At 41.9% G+C, this 12,869-nt stretch overlaps 2 protein-coding genes across 2 annotated transcripts in view; one reads left to right on the top strand and one right to left on the bottom strand.

Annotated features, from left to right (window-relative positions):
- The window catches only part of rnf11b (ring finger protein 11b), a 186,318-nt gene that overhangs the window by 61,302 nt on the left and 112,147 nt on the right, over positions 1-12,869 (bottom strand). The gene's annotated exons all lie outside the window — the stretch shown is intronic.
- Positions 1-12,869, top strand: part of ttc39a (tetratricopeptide repeat domain 39A) — a 126,384-nt gene that overhangs the window by 73,390 nt on the left and 40,125 nt on the right. Inside the window, exons 4-6 of the mRNA XM_085982908.1 lie at positions 2,023-2,099; positions 4,568-4,635; positions 8,514-8,578. Coding sequence (XP_085839034.1) covers positions 2,023-2,099; positions 4,568-4,635; positions 8,514-8,578 — 210 coding nt within the window. The remainder of the gene's footprint in view (positions 1-2,022; positions 2,100-4,567; positions 4,636-8,513; positions 8,579-12,869) is intronic.

The raw sequence follows: 12,869 nt of genomic DNA, 5'->3' as shown, positions 1-12,869 counted from the left end.
AATTCACTGACCGTGACCACTCATGTAAGATCATGAAACTTCTTCCTGCAGTGCATCCAGGTCCTCGGGGCTATACTGCTGTTATTCACCACGATGGCTATCTGCTCCCATTGCATTTTATGCATTTGCCTGGAGGGCCTCTTGGCTCTTTGTGGAAACAGGACCTCTCTCCTCGTGTTCACCTCCTGCACCAAGACCTCCAGTGCTGCATTGGAGAACCATGGAGCACGTTCTCTCCCCTGTCATGACATCGTTGATTTTTTTCATGCTGCTCTGACTCACTTCCCCAGCAAGTTGAATGGCCCACTGCAGGCAGAATGCACCTCCCATTTAAGAGGTGCAGACTGCTTTTAAGAAGTGCAGGCTAGCTTTAATTGCTGTTAGTCTCGCATGAACTTCGGCCCCCTGCTGAGCGTTCAGCCACTCAGCAGCGCGTTCAGCATAGGCTGAACGCCGCAATCATGCTAATCAGCAGGCAGCATGAAGTTAGCATGCTGCCTGCATCACTTTGAACGGATGTGGGTTGATCGCGCATTGCGATCCCCGCACCCATTTTCGGGGGCAAACAAATTTTTAGCCCATAAATTTTTTATTCCTACAATATTTACTTTGTATTCATTAAAATTGCTTCCCTGGCAGAAGATTTTTTTAACCCTTTCAAGTGTTACACTGCGCTGCTTCTGCACCAGAATAAAGAAAAAGACTTTTTAATTCAGTATGTACTCTAGATTATGGAAACTGTTCTATGGCTCTATCTTTTTTCAGTTTCGACCATAATCTACACTAAAATGTATTTATCATTTTATACATCATTAGCATATCACAAAAGGAAGCCCAAACTCTTAAAGTTCACCTATTAAATTACAAGGAGATGGTAAAATATGACTTAAAGAACCAATATCCGGTTTATTCATGTGTGTGTAAGCGAAGTATCAGAACTATCGAGATGTAAAGCCAAGCCTTTCATTTAAATACAAAAGCAAAATACTGCGGATGTTGGAAATCTGAAATAAAAACAGAAAATGCTGGAAATACTCAGCAGGTCAGGCAGCATCTGTGGCGAGGGAAACAGTTAACGTTTCAGGTCGATGACCCTTCGTCAGAACTGGAAAATCCTATCTTTTTTTCCCATTTTTTTTCTCTCTCTCACATGGCAGCTGTCTTTCATTCTGCCATCGCCATTTACACTTCATCTAGAGCTGTCTTTTGTTTCTTAACTTGTCCCATTACCATCTCCTTTTGCCTTGCACCATCATCCCTTTTGTTTCTTAATTTCTCCTGCCTTCCACCCTATCACAGACCTTCCCCTTTTGTTCTTTCCTCCCCTCCCTCCTTTCCCGGCCCCTACACTTGCTTAAAAACCTGTTCCATCTCCAGCTTTTTCCAGTTTTCCGAAGGGTCATCGACCTGAAACGTTAACTCTGTTTCTCTCTCCACAGATGCTGCCTGATCATCTGAGTATTTCCAGCATTTTCTGTTTTTATTTCTTTCATTTAAATGTTGCTCAGTAGCATGGCAGAAATCAGACAAAAAGTTGAGCACCAGAAAGTTAAACAAACAAATAACTTTGTACAGGTAGACTATCCTTTATCCGAACTTCCGAAAACCTCTAAAAACCGAAAGTTTTTTCGTTCAGCGTAAGTCGTGCGCACGACCCCGACCCCCCGCCGACCCGACGCCGACCCCCCGCCGACGCCGACCCCCACCCCTGCCGACCCCCACCCCCGACAAATTTCCCAGTCTTATAAAATACCTTATGACATCCGAAATTTTCCGAAAACCGAAACACGGCTGGTCCCGAGGTTTTCGGATAAAGGATAGTCTACCTGTATTGCAATGTGTCAAATACAGTACATATATACATTTGTGTTTTTAGTGCTTAAAATTTAGCCAAGCCCATGGAAGTGTAGCCAGCACAAACCAGTACCTTCATAAAAAATTAGAGTGAAGGGGACATGTACATTCACCTTTATTGTCATATCCACAGGGTAGTAACCTGGGTTAATTTTTCTCTCCTGCTAGATTTAGAAAAAAGGCCACTGTTGCAGACTCAATCAACAGCCTGATGAACAGGCATGCTGCAGAGCAGTTCACTGAAGGTTAGTACAGTGTATTCTAATTTATGGTTTTATCCTCCACTAGTTCCTAAAACTGGTATCTTTATTACTCTCCACTTGTATAATGGGGTACACAAATTATTTCAACTGATGTCTCACAGCAGTTTTTAGTAATGTTTCCCCTTCCCCTGACTCTGCTGTCATTGTTTGACTGGAGAAGATAGGGAGGAACCCTGATCCCAATCTTTTTACATGGAGATTATAACCCACAAACAGGCCGTTTGGTCCAACCAGTCTGTGTGGGTGTTTATTCTCCACACGAACTCTGGTAGTGCATCCAACAGCCTCAAATCCCTTTGTGTAATAAAAAGTTTCTCCTGCTCTCTGTCTAAATCTCTTACATTTAATCTTATATCTGTGTCTCCTTGTTCTAGACCCTCTGGAACAATCAGTTTCTATCTACTCTGTCCCATCCCTTCATAATTTTAAACACCTCCATCAATTCGCTCTATAATCTCCTCTTTTCTGACAAAAACAGCCCCAGTTTTGCATATCATTCTTTGTATTTCCTCATACCAAGCAGCATCTAAGTGAATCTATGCTTATACCCTCTCTATTGCTGCAGTGTTCTTATAGCATGGTGCACAAACTGCACACCATACTCCAACTGTGGCCTTAGTAAGGTTGTATATAGAGTCACCATTATATCTCAACTTCTTTATTATATACCTCTTGCCATAAAACCCAGCCATTATTAATGCGTGAGCCTTGATGGTGAGTGCTGCAGGCTATTAGTTTTTGTATGGCCTTATCCACTTGAGGTGCTGCTTTTAATGTCTTGTGAGCCTGAACCCCCAAATTCCTCTGCTCTTCCAGATCACCTAACTTTTCCATACTCTGTATAATTATTACTATTTTTAACCAAAATGTACCAGTTTACATTTATTGAAATTGAATTCCATCTGCCACTTTTTGCCCATTCCACCATCTTATCTATATCCCCTTGCAGCTTCCTTTGGTCCTCGGAATTATTTGATATGCTTCCTATTTTAGTATTGTCTGAAAATGTGGACACCACTCCTTCTAGCTCTATATCCAGATCATTGATCTACACAATGATGCAGCCTATCGCATTGCAAGGTCCTCTCTAGACTGGAAATATACTGCTTTTTATATTGGCCACCTTTTTACATTTGTCTAATTCACAGCAATCTTCATAATTGGCTAATCAGGGGTGTTATAAAGAAGAAATTATCATATCCTTAAGGCGTCCCAAAATGCTATTCAAAATACAGCCAATGAATTATTGTGAAGTGTAGTCACCGTTCTGAAAGTAAATATTGGCAGCTTGTTTACACAAAGCAAAATCCCACAAACATCAATGAGAAAAATGACCAGTTCACCTGTTTTTGCTGGTGTTGACTGAGGGGTAAATGTTAGCCAGGACAACTCTTCTGTTGTTCTTCAAATACATAGAAGTTACAACAGGTCATTCGGCCCATCCAGCCCTTGTCAGCGTTTACCCTCCACACGCGTAGTACCATGGGATCTTTTATGTCTATCTGACAGTTTAACATCTCATCCAAATGATAGCAACTCTGGCACTGCAACATTCTCTGCACTTAAGTTGCAACCTAGATGTTATGCTTAAGGGTGGGACTTGAATCCACGACCTTCTGACTTAAGGTGAGAGTGCTACGACTGAGCCAAGCTGACCATGGTGCCAGTTCCACCTAGAATGGTAGTCCATTCTGGAAGTACTACCAAAGGGTCATCAAGATAATCTCAAAGGATTATTTAGAATTTGGTTCTTAATTTTAAAAAACTTTCAGAGTTATTCCCAGAAAGGTAGCAACTTGCTTCCCATCATGCAAGTCATTATAAAAGAAAAGTGAAAAACCTTGGATAACCTAATAGGCTTCCAGCAAGTTTCAGTCACAGGCAACAAGAGTACGTCCCAATATTCCACAATATTCTGGTGTATTTATGCCTAACATGAGCTTCAATCCAGAAGGATGTCAAATGGTTCCCCTTCAGTGTGTACACAAAGAATCTCTTGATCGAAAGGATGGGCCAGATACTGTCCTGATCCAAACTGGGAACTGTGGATTTTCAGGCACCCTACCCAGACAGAATTTTTTTTTCACTCATTAAAGTAAACAACTAAACTCAATCTTAACCCCTTACCCACAAAGTCATGTCTACATATGCAAAAATATTTCCAACTAAATACCGTGGGAATAAGAAACTTTTTGCTTTGTGAATTAATTTTTAATTTATATGTACAAATGTTTCAAAAGAATTACAACAAAAGAGTCAGCCAATGAGCATCTCTTAAATATTTAAGTCTGTTTGATTAGAATTTTGTTAACTAAGCCTTGATAAAATTCTGAATATGTTAACATGTTTGGAACTAAGGATTGAATGTTCTTCATAAAAAGGTAAAAGTGGTATTTTATTGCAGCATTTTAATAACAAAAGCTTATCTGAAATGTTTGATTTGCACACAGTGGAAATGCATGCTGAAGTCTGCTATGCTGAGTGTTTATTACAGAGGGCTGCTCTCACTTTCTTACAGGTAACTGTATTTTGGGCTGGAGAAGGGAATGAAATATTGTAACTACTGTCAAATCAGTTCATATTAAGTTGTGTATAATTGCTGAAAAGATGACTTTCAGGTGAAATAATTTTGTTTTCTTTACAGAATCATCCCTATAATTAAATTGACATTTAAACGGAATACATTCCTCAAATTAAACCGCAATTAAATGTATAAAATGAAGAGTCAGAAAAGATAATTAGGGGCCATCAAACTTGCCCTGTCCAGTATACTGCGTAACCTTGCACACCGACCAACCAACTCGTAGTAATGCTGTCTCCTGAAAGAGGCAACAAGAGGGTGGGTGGGGGAAACAGTAACTAATCAAGAAAAACGGAGAAATTCCTCTCCTGCCCCCAAAGGCAATCAAGCCGGCTCCAAGAAGAGATGGTGCAACACAGCATGAACTAACTAACCATTTAAACTCCTAGAATTGGCAATGTCCTTTTCTTTTAGGAACTTGTCAGGTTCCCTTGTAAACGTCTGTACCAACAACATACTCACCACATGTCTTGTTTCTTCCAGAGGGCGATGACGCTCTGTGAAAGGAAATACTTCCTGGCATCTAACCTAACTCTTTGCCTATGGATTTTATTCCTTCCATCCCTGTCCATTGCAAATAATCTATATAACCAAACTGCATCCAACCCTTACATTGTTTTATAAAACCTCAGTTATATCTAAGCCTGCATTTCTATACAATAAATAACCCTAACTCTTGTAGCCTATTCTCATGCTAAATATATAAGCTCAAATATAAACTCCACCATTTCCTTAAACAATTTAGGATGAATGGTATTTTGTCCTGCAGCACAATCAATTTTAAAGCACACTAATCTTTGCTAAAATCTTTTTTAGGGTTACTTCCATTGAAACAATTTTAGCTAAACACCCTGTATTGTGGCATCATCTTTGTTTAGCTGTTCAGCAATTTCCTTATTTTGATATGTGAGAAAACATTCAAAGGACCAATGCGGTCCTTGATTATTCTCTGTCTCCAAAGACAACTGAAAAAATCCTTGCCACCTCCACAGCTATTTAATCTTGGATGTATGGAAATACTTTTTTTGGGGGGTCATATTCTTCAGACACCCCCAGTTAGCCATTGAGGCTTCACCTTGCCTTGACCTCTTTTTCCCTTTAGGAATATATGCATCCTTGTCCCCCAGCATCGACTTAAAACTAATCTACTTTCCTCGGTATTATTATTATCCAAAATCATATCCCAGTATGCCCTCCCCAAATCTTTCTTCATAAGTGAAAATTTAGCTATCCTAAAATTAGATACTAAAATCAAATTATTATTAGTGCTGTCGCCTCAGCAGCTGAAATGTAACAATACACTAATGTTACACTATTGCTGAGCAGTCCCCTCATAAAAATCAGCTATCGTCTCCATCTCACTACTAAGTATTAAATGTTATCATTTGTTCTCTCTGTTACATGTAGAGTAAGAAAACAATCATTAACAGCATCAGCAAATAACTCCACTTTACCTTCCTCTGCACTTGGCTGGCCGATTTACCAAATAATTCTAGAACTAATGACCATTTTGCTCAGTTGATTATCATAAATAGCTTGGTGACTAGGGTGCAATGACACGAGCAGGTGTAAATATATTGCACAAAAACTACATTCCGATGACCTTTGTTTACTGTTGTCTGGCAAAGATGCTCCCTCTTCTGTCATTGTGAAAAAGAAAAGGCAGCTGGTTTGTCCTGTGAATTAGAACATAAGAACATAAGAAATAGGAGCAGGTGTAGGCCATTCGGCCCTTTGAGCCTGCTCCGTCATTCAATGAGATCGTGGCTGATCATCTGCCTCAACTCCATTCACCGGCCCTATCACCATATCCCTTGATGCCCTTACTAGTCAGAAATCTATCGACTTCTCTTTTGAATATACCCAATGACTGAGCCTCCACAGCCCTCTGGAGTAGAGAATTCCAAAGATTCACCACCCTCCGTGTGAAGAAATTTCTTCTCATCTCGGTCCTGAATGGCCTACCCTTTATCCTGAAGCTGTGGCCCCTGGTTCTAGACTCCCCGTTTAGCTGTTCAAGCACTTGTGTGTTGCAGTGCGAAGATTTCTTATGAATGGGGCTGAACCAAAACAAAAATTTGGACTCTTTGAAAGGGACTGAATCAAATGTATTCAAAAAATCTGGAATTTTGCCGAATTTGGCTGTACATCTCATTAAGAAAGGTGCCTTATTGTGTATGTGGGTTATGACGTATAGTCCTGTTCAGTCCAGGTGGTTTATCAGTTAGCCCATTTCTGTGTTACTTATTTTGGCAGCAGGGGAAGAATGTCTGGTAAGTGTTTCTTCTCCACCCTGACCCACCCCTCAAAAAAGTAACACCACAAAAGTGATTTACAAACATAGAAGTTCAGAAAGAATTATTCCAATTGCAAAGGAGATGAACTACGAGAAAAGGTTAAAAAGCTCGGTCACCACATCTTAAGTAAAAAATAGCTGAGGGGAAACCTTGCTGACTTATACAAAATATTAAATGGCTTAGATAAGGTAAGTTAAATGTTATTTTAAAGTATCTCAGGATAATGGGGTTAGCGGCCGTAAGTATAAGCCAATAAAAAATCTACAATGAATATCTACCAGAACCACCATCTTCATAAGAGGGTGATAAGTGTCTGGAATAATCATCCTGACAGAATAATAGAGATGGAGACTTTAGTGATGTTTGAAACGCAGTTGGATATTAGACTGGGAGAGCTAGAACATTTGAGGGACAAATTCTGACAGGTTGAATGACCTTTTTGTTAATCTTTTGCTTTTTTTATGTTGCCCTATTTTCTGTTCCAATGTCCATTACCTTACATTTGTTCTCTCTAAAATTAATCTACTGCTCGTTAGCCCATCCACTTAAGTGGTGCAGTAGGCAATACGGGCCCTCCAGCCTGCTCCGCCATTCAATAAGATCATGGCTGATCATCGACCTCAACTCCACTTTACTGCCCGATCTCCATATCCCTCGATTCCCCTAGAGTCCAAAAATCGATCTATCTCAGCCTTGAATATACTCAAAGACTCAACATTCACAGCCCTCTAGGGCAGAGAATTCCAAAGATTCACAACCCTCTGAGTGAAGAAATTCCTCATTATCTCAGTCTTAAATGGCCTACCCTTTATCCTGAGACTATGCCCCCTTGTTCGAGACACTCCAGTCAGGGGAAACAACCTCTCAGCATCTACCCTGTAAATCCCCTTCAGAATCTTGTATGTTTCAATGAGATCACCTCTCTTCTAAACTCCAGAGAGTATAGGCCCATTCTACACAATCTCTCCTCATAGGACAACCTTCTCATCCCAGGAATCAATCTAGTGAACCTTCGTTGCACCGCCTCCAAGGCAAGTATATCCGTCCTTGGATAAGGAGACCAAAACTGTGCACAGTACTCCAGGTGTGGTCTCACCAAGGCCCTGTACAATTGTAGCAAGACTTCCTTACTCTTACACTCCAACCCCCTTGCAATAAAGGCCAACATGCCATTTGCCTTCCTTATTGCTTGCTGTACCTGCATGCTCGCTTTCTGTGTTTCTTGCACAAGGACACCCAAATCTCTCTCAACACCAACATTTGAAAGTTTCTCACCTAGTCTTATAGTTTTATATCATCAGTAAGCTTTATAATATTGCTAGAAGTATCCTTCTCAAAGTTTCTAATACCCCTGCTGACTACTTACCACAAAACATGACATCTCCCACTGGACAAAGAAAGAAAAAGTAGGCATTTTCATTTTCCAGGATAAGAAGCCGTACCAAGTCATCAATCTTTCTTGACCACCAAACCATGTACAATACTTCAAATTCACTTTAATTAACATTTTCATTACAGGATGAGAACATGATTAGCTTTATCAAAGGCGGCATCAAAATAAGAAATAGTTACCAGACATACAAGTAAGTTGGGCCGGACTCTGGGATATGATGGCTGATAATTGTTGGTGTGCTTTTTGTGCTTTGTCATTTTGTTCAATAATGTGAGAATAACTAATAGAACTGATTAAAGGGAAGGTGGCTATATGATTGGTAATTACTGTTGTAGTTCCTGCCCTGCTTCAGATCACCTTTTGAGATATTTATTTTGAATCAAGAACAAGGGAACAGGAATCAAGAATGAGGGGACATAATCCTAATGTTAGAGCTAGGCCATTTAGGAGTGCAATCAGGAGCACTTTTTCACACACAGTAGGAGAAATCTGGAATTCTTTCCCCTAAAAAGTTGTGGGTGCAGGATCAATTGGAGTTTTCAAGACTGAGATCAATAGATTTTTGTTAGGTATCAAGGGATATAGACTTAGGACGGGTAAATGGAGTTACGGTACAGATCAGCCATGCTCTTAATTGAATGGCGGAGCAGGCTTGAGGGGCTGAACAGCCTACTCCTGTTCCTATCTAACTATCCACATTTAAAGGGTTCTTCAGTGGGGCCCTGCAAACTTCCATTTTAGGCAGCATGTATGGAGGATGTGCTGGGGTGATGACGGCCCCGGCAATCCCCTTAAATATGACTGCGCCGCAGAATAGGGAATTCTCCAGCATTGCCCCTAATAATGCTGGTCGCTACCTGGTCACCAAGAGCCATGCAATAGCAGCCTGGTGCTGACATATCCTTTCTCCCTCTCTTGTGGGGAATTGCTTGGTCTTCAGTTGGCGCGTCCCACAGCAGTCCGGGAAAAAAAATTACTGAGTGGGGGATCAAACCCACGTCCCACCACTCCGTTAACCGTTAATCTTATTAAGTCGGACGGATAAAGCGGGCATTTGGACTTGTAAAGCTTGCTGATCGCTTTCATGAAAGGTCTCCAACTTGTATGGTATTGAGTATATGCAACTCCACTCATTTCTTTGTGTAATACTCCAGTTAATGAGCTTAATAAACATACCTGATAGCTTGTGAGTTTCTGGAAGTTAACCCCTTTTGGTCTGAATTTAATTTCTCAGCAACATCATCATTTAAATAAACATGAAATCTCTCCTAATCTTGAAAAGTAACAGTCCCCATTAAACAAGCAGATATCCTCTGTCCTGGTCGAGAGGGCTTGTTCAAGGGAATCTCTAGTCTGACATCACCCCAACACGTGCGCTCAACACTAGATCCATGACATGAATATTGATGGCGCTCCATGGATAAGCCTTGTCAATGCAAATAATTACAACATTAAATCTGAAAAAAGTTGAGGTCAGGTATAAATTTTAAGGCTAATTATTTAACAGTGGGAAGTACTTAATTATTGTGTTATTTTCTTTATTTTTAAATATTAATTTGGTATTGTTTTTATTATGTCCGTGTATAATTGAGACACGGACTGCAGGAGTTGATTATAACAAGTCTTTACTGAATGGAGACAACCTGGAAACTGAAAACTACAGAAGCCTGCTAGGGCCTTTTATACAGGGGTGGTCACTGCCGATACTGCAGTCTGAGACCAGTTATTCCCTTAAAGGTACATACACAACAATTCCTCCCCTTTTAGATAAACAGTACATAACATTCATTTAACAACTAAATAATAACTGATTACAATTACAATTATGGTTGCTAGATATATTGGTTGAAGTTAAGCAATTATAAGTTCAGTCTTTGAGGAGGCTTCCTGATTCTGTCTGGATAACGCCTCTTTGGGATATCAGGTTCTTCTGGCAAGGTTGAGTCGGGATCAATGTCGTTGTTTGGTTCATCTGCTTCCAATATCACCGATTCTGCGGTAGATGCAATTGGTACTTCGGTTTCATCGCCAGGTGTATCAGATCGTGGTGTGGAGTTGACGTTTTCCAGTGACTCTCGAATCTGGTCAGCATGGCGTCTTACAATGCTCTCTCCAACGTCCACGGTATACATTAGAGGCCCTTGCCGTGTACAGATCGTTCCTGGCTGCCATTTCTCTGTGCGGTAGTCCCGGGCCAAAACTGGTTGACCTATCTTAAAACTCCTGGTCGGCCTTTCATTCATATTCTGAAACTGCCTGTTCTCCACATCTCTTCTGATGTTTGGCTTAACCAAATCCAAGCGGCATCGTAGTCTTCGATTGAAGAACATCATGGCTGGAGTTTGGTTGGTAACCGCATGTGTCGCCGGTAGGCAAACAAGACGTTATCCACCTTGTGTTGTAGGGGTATATCTTCATTACACATTGCCTTGATAGCCTTCTTGAATGTTTGAACAAACCTCTCGGCCAATCCATTAGTGGCTGGATGATATGGGGCGGATGTGTAATGCTTAACACCATTGGTCTTTAAGAACCTCCGGAACTCTTCAGACACAAACTGTGGTCCATTGTCAGAGCAAATCTGTTCAGGCAGCCCATTCCTGGCGAATATGGTTCGTAAGACTGTGATAGTTTTTTCTGTGGTGGTTGACGACATTTTTATTACCTCTGGCCACTTTGAATGTGCATCCACCGCAATTAAAAACATCGAGTCCATAAAGGGACCAGCAAAATCAATGTGCACCCTTTGCCATGGAGATGAGGGCCACTCCCATGGATGTAGAGGGGCTTGTGGTGGGGCCTTTTGGACCTTCTGGCATCCTGTACAGCTCTTGGTCATCTCTTCGATTTCCGGCCACCACACAAACGCTCTGGCTAAGTTCTTCATTTTTACCCCTCCCAGATGACCCTCATGAAGCTCATTGAGCACTCTATCCTTCAATTTGGGTGGAATTACTACTCTGGATCCACACATCAAGGTTCCTCTGCACACTGACAGCTGTTCTCTTCTCGGCGAGAATGCTGGCAGCAGTAGTTCGCCATGTGCTGGCCATCCCTTCACCGTTAAATCATAGACCCAGGAGAGTGTCGGGTCATTTCGTGTTTCCTTTTCTATGTTTGCATTTGTCACAGGGAGACATTCGACTATAGTCGAGTGGAATAACTCCACTGGATCCACTGCCAGTTCTTCTTCCACCGTCGGCAACGGTAGGCGCGACAATCCATCAGCATTCCCATGCTGTTTAGTTCCTTTGTACTCGATGTCATATTGGTGTGCCCCTAGGAAAAGGGACCACCTCTGTAGCTGTTGTGCCGTCATTATCGGTACGCCCTTCTGAGGGTTGAAAATGGAGACGAGAGGTTGATGATCAGTTAGTAGAGTAAATTTCTGACCGTGCAGGTAGTGATTGAACTTCTTCACCCCCCACACCAGGCTGAGGGCCTCTCTGTCAATCTGGGCGTAGTTACGCTCGGCTGAAGTTAACGAGCGTGACGCAAAAGCTATCGGCCTCTCTGAACCATCAAGGAATTTATGTGACAGTACCGCCCCAACGCCGTAGGGAGACGCATCACACGCCAGTCTTATCGGTAGTGATGGGTTGTAGTGAGCCAATACTTCTCTTGAAGTGATTAGGTCCTTACTCTTCTGAAAGGCCCGTTTACATTCATCGCTCCATTTCCATGCTACTCCCGTTCGTAGTAGGGCGTTCAGTGGATGCAGAATTGTGGACAAATTCGGCAAAAACTTATGGTAGTAATTCACCAATCCGAGGAATGACCTCAGTTGCGACACATTTTCAGGCGCTGGAGCCTTAACTACCGCTTCAATTTTGTCAGGGGACTTAGCAACCCCTCTTCATCAATCACGTGGCCACAATACGATATCTGTTTCTTTAAAAATTCGCACTTGGGGCGATTGGCTCGTAGCCCATGTTCTCTTAGTCTAGTGAGCACCTGCTCTAGGTTGGCAAGGTGTTCACTGTCATCTTCACCTGTCACTAGGATGTCGTCCAAGTAACACTGAGTCCCCGGAATCCCTTGCAGGACTTGTTCCATCGCTCTTTGCCACATCGCCGGAGCTGATGCTACTCCGAATACCAGTCGATTATACTGGTAAAGACCTTTGTGAGTGTTTATCGTGAGATACTTCCTAGAGGATTCTTCAACCTCCATCTGCAAATATGCTTGTGCTAGGTCAATTTTTGTAAAACGCTTCCCTCCAGATAGTGAGGCGAGGATATTGTACTGTGTGAAGGACTGGGTTCACCGTCACCTTGAAGTCCCCACAGATGCGAACCTTCCTTGGCTCCTCAGACTTATTGTTTAACGTTTTCTTCATGACAGGAACGATGGGTGTCGCCCACTCGCTCCAGTCTACCTTAGATAACACGCCTGCATTCTCCAGATTCTCCAGCTCTGCCTCGACGGCTGGGCGAATTGCATACGGTACCGGTCTTGCTTTGAAAAACTTGGGAATTGCA

Source organism: Somniosus microcephalus, chromosome 3, assembly GCF_052327205.1.
Source record: "Somniosus microcephalus isolate GS21.2 chromosome 3, FLI_Smic_1.0, whole genome shotgun sequence".
Lineage (NCBI taxonomy): Eukaryota > Metazoa > Chordata > Chondrichthyes > Squaliformes > Somniosidae > Somniosus > Somniosus microcephalus.
Note: the sequence above shows the minus strand (reverse complement) of the source record. Positions and strands in the feature narration are given on the sequence as shown.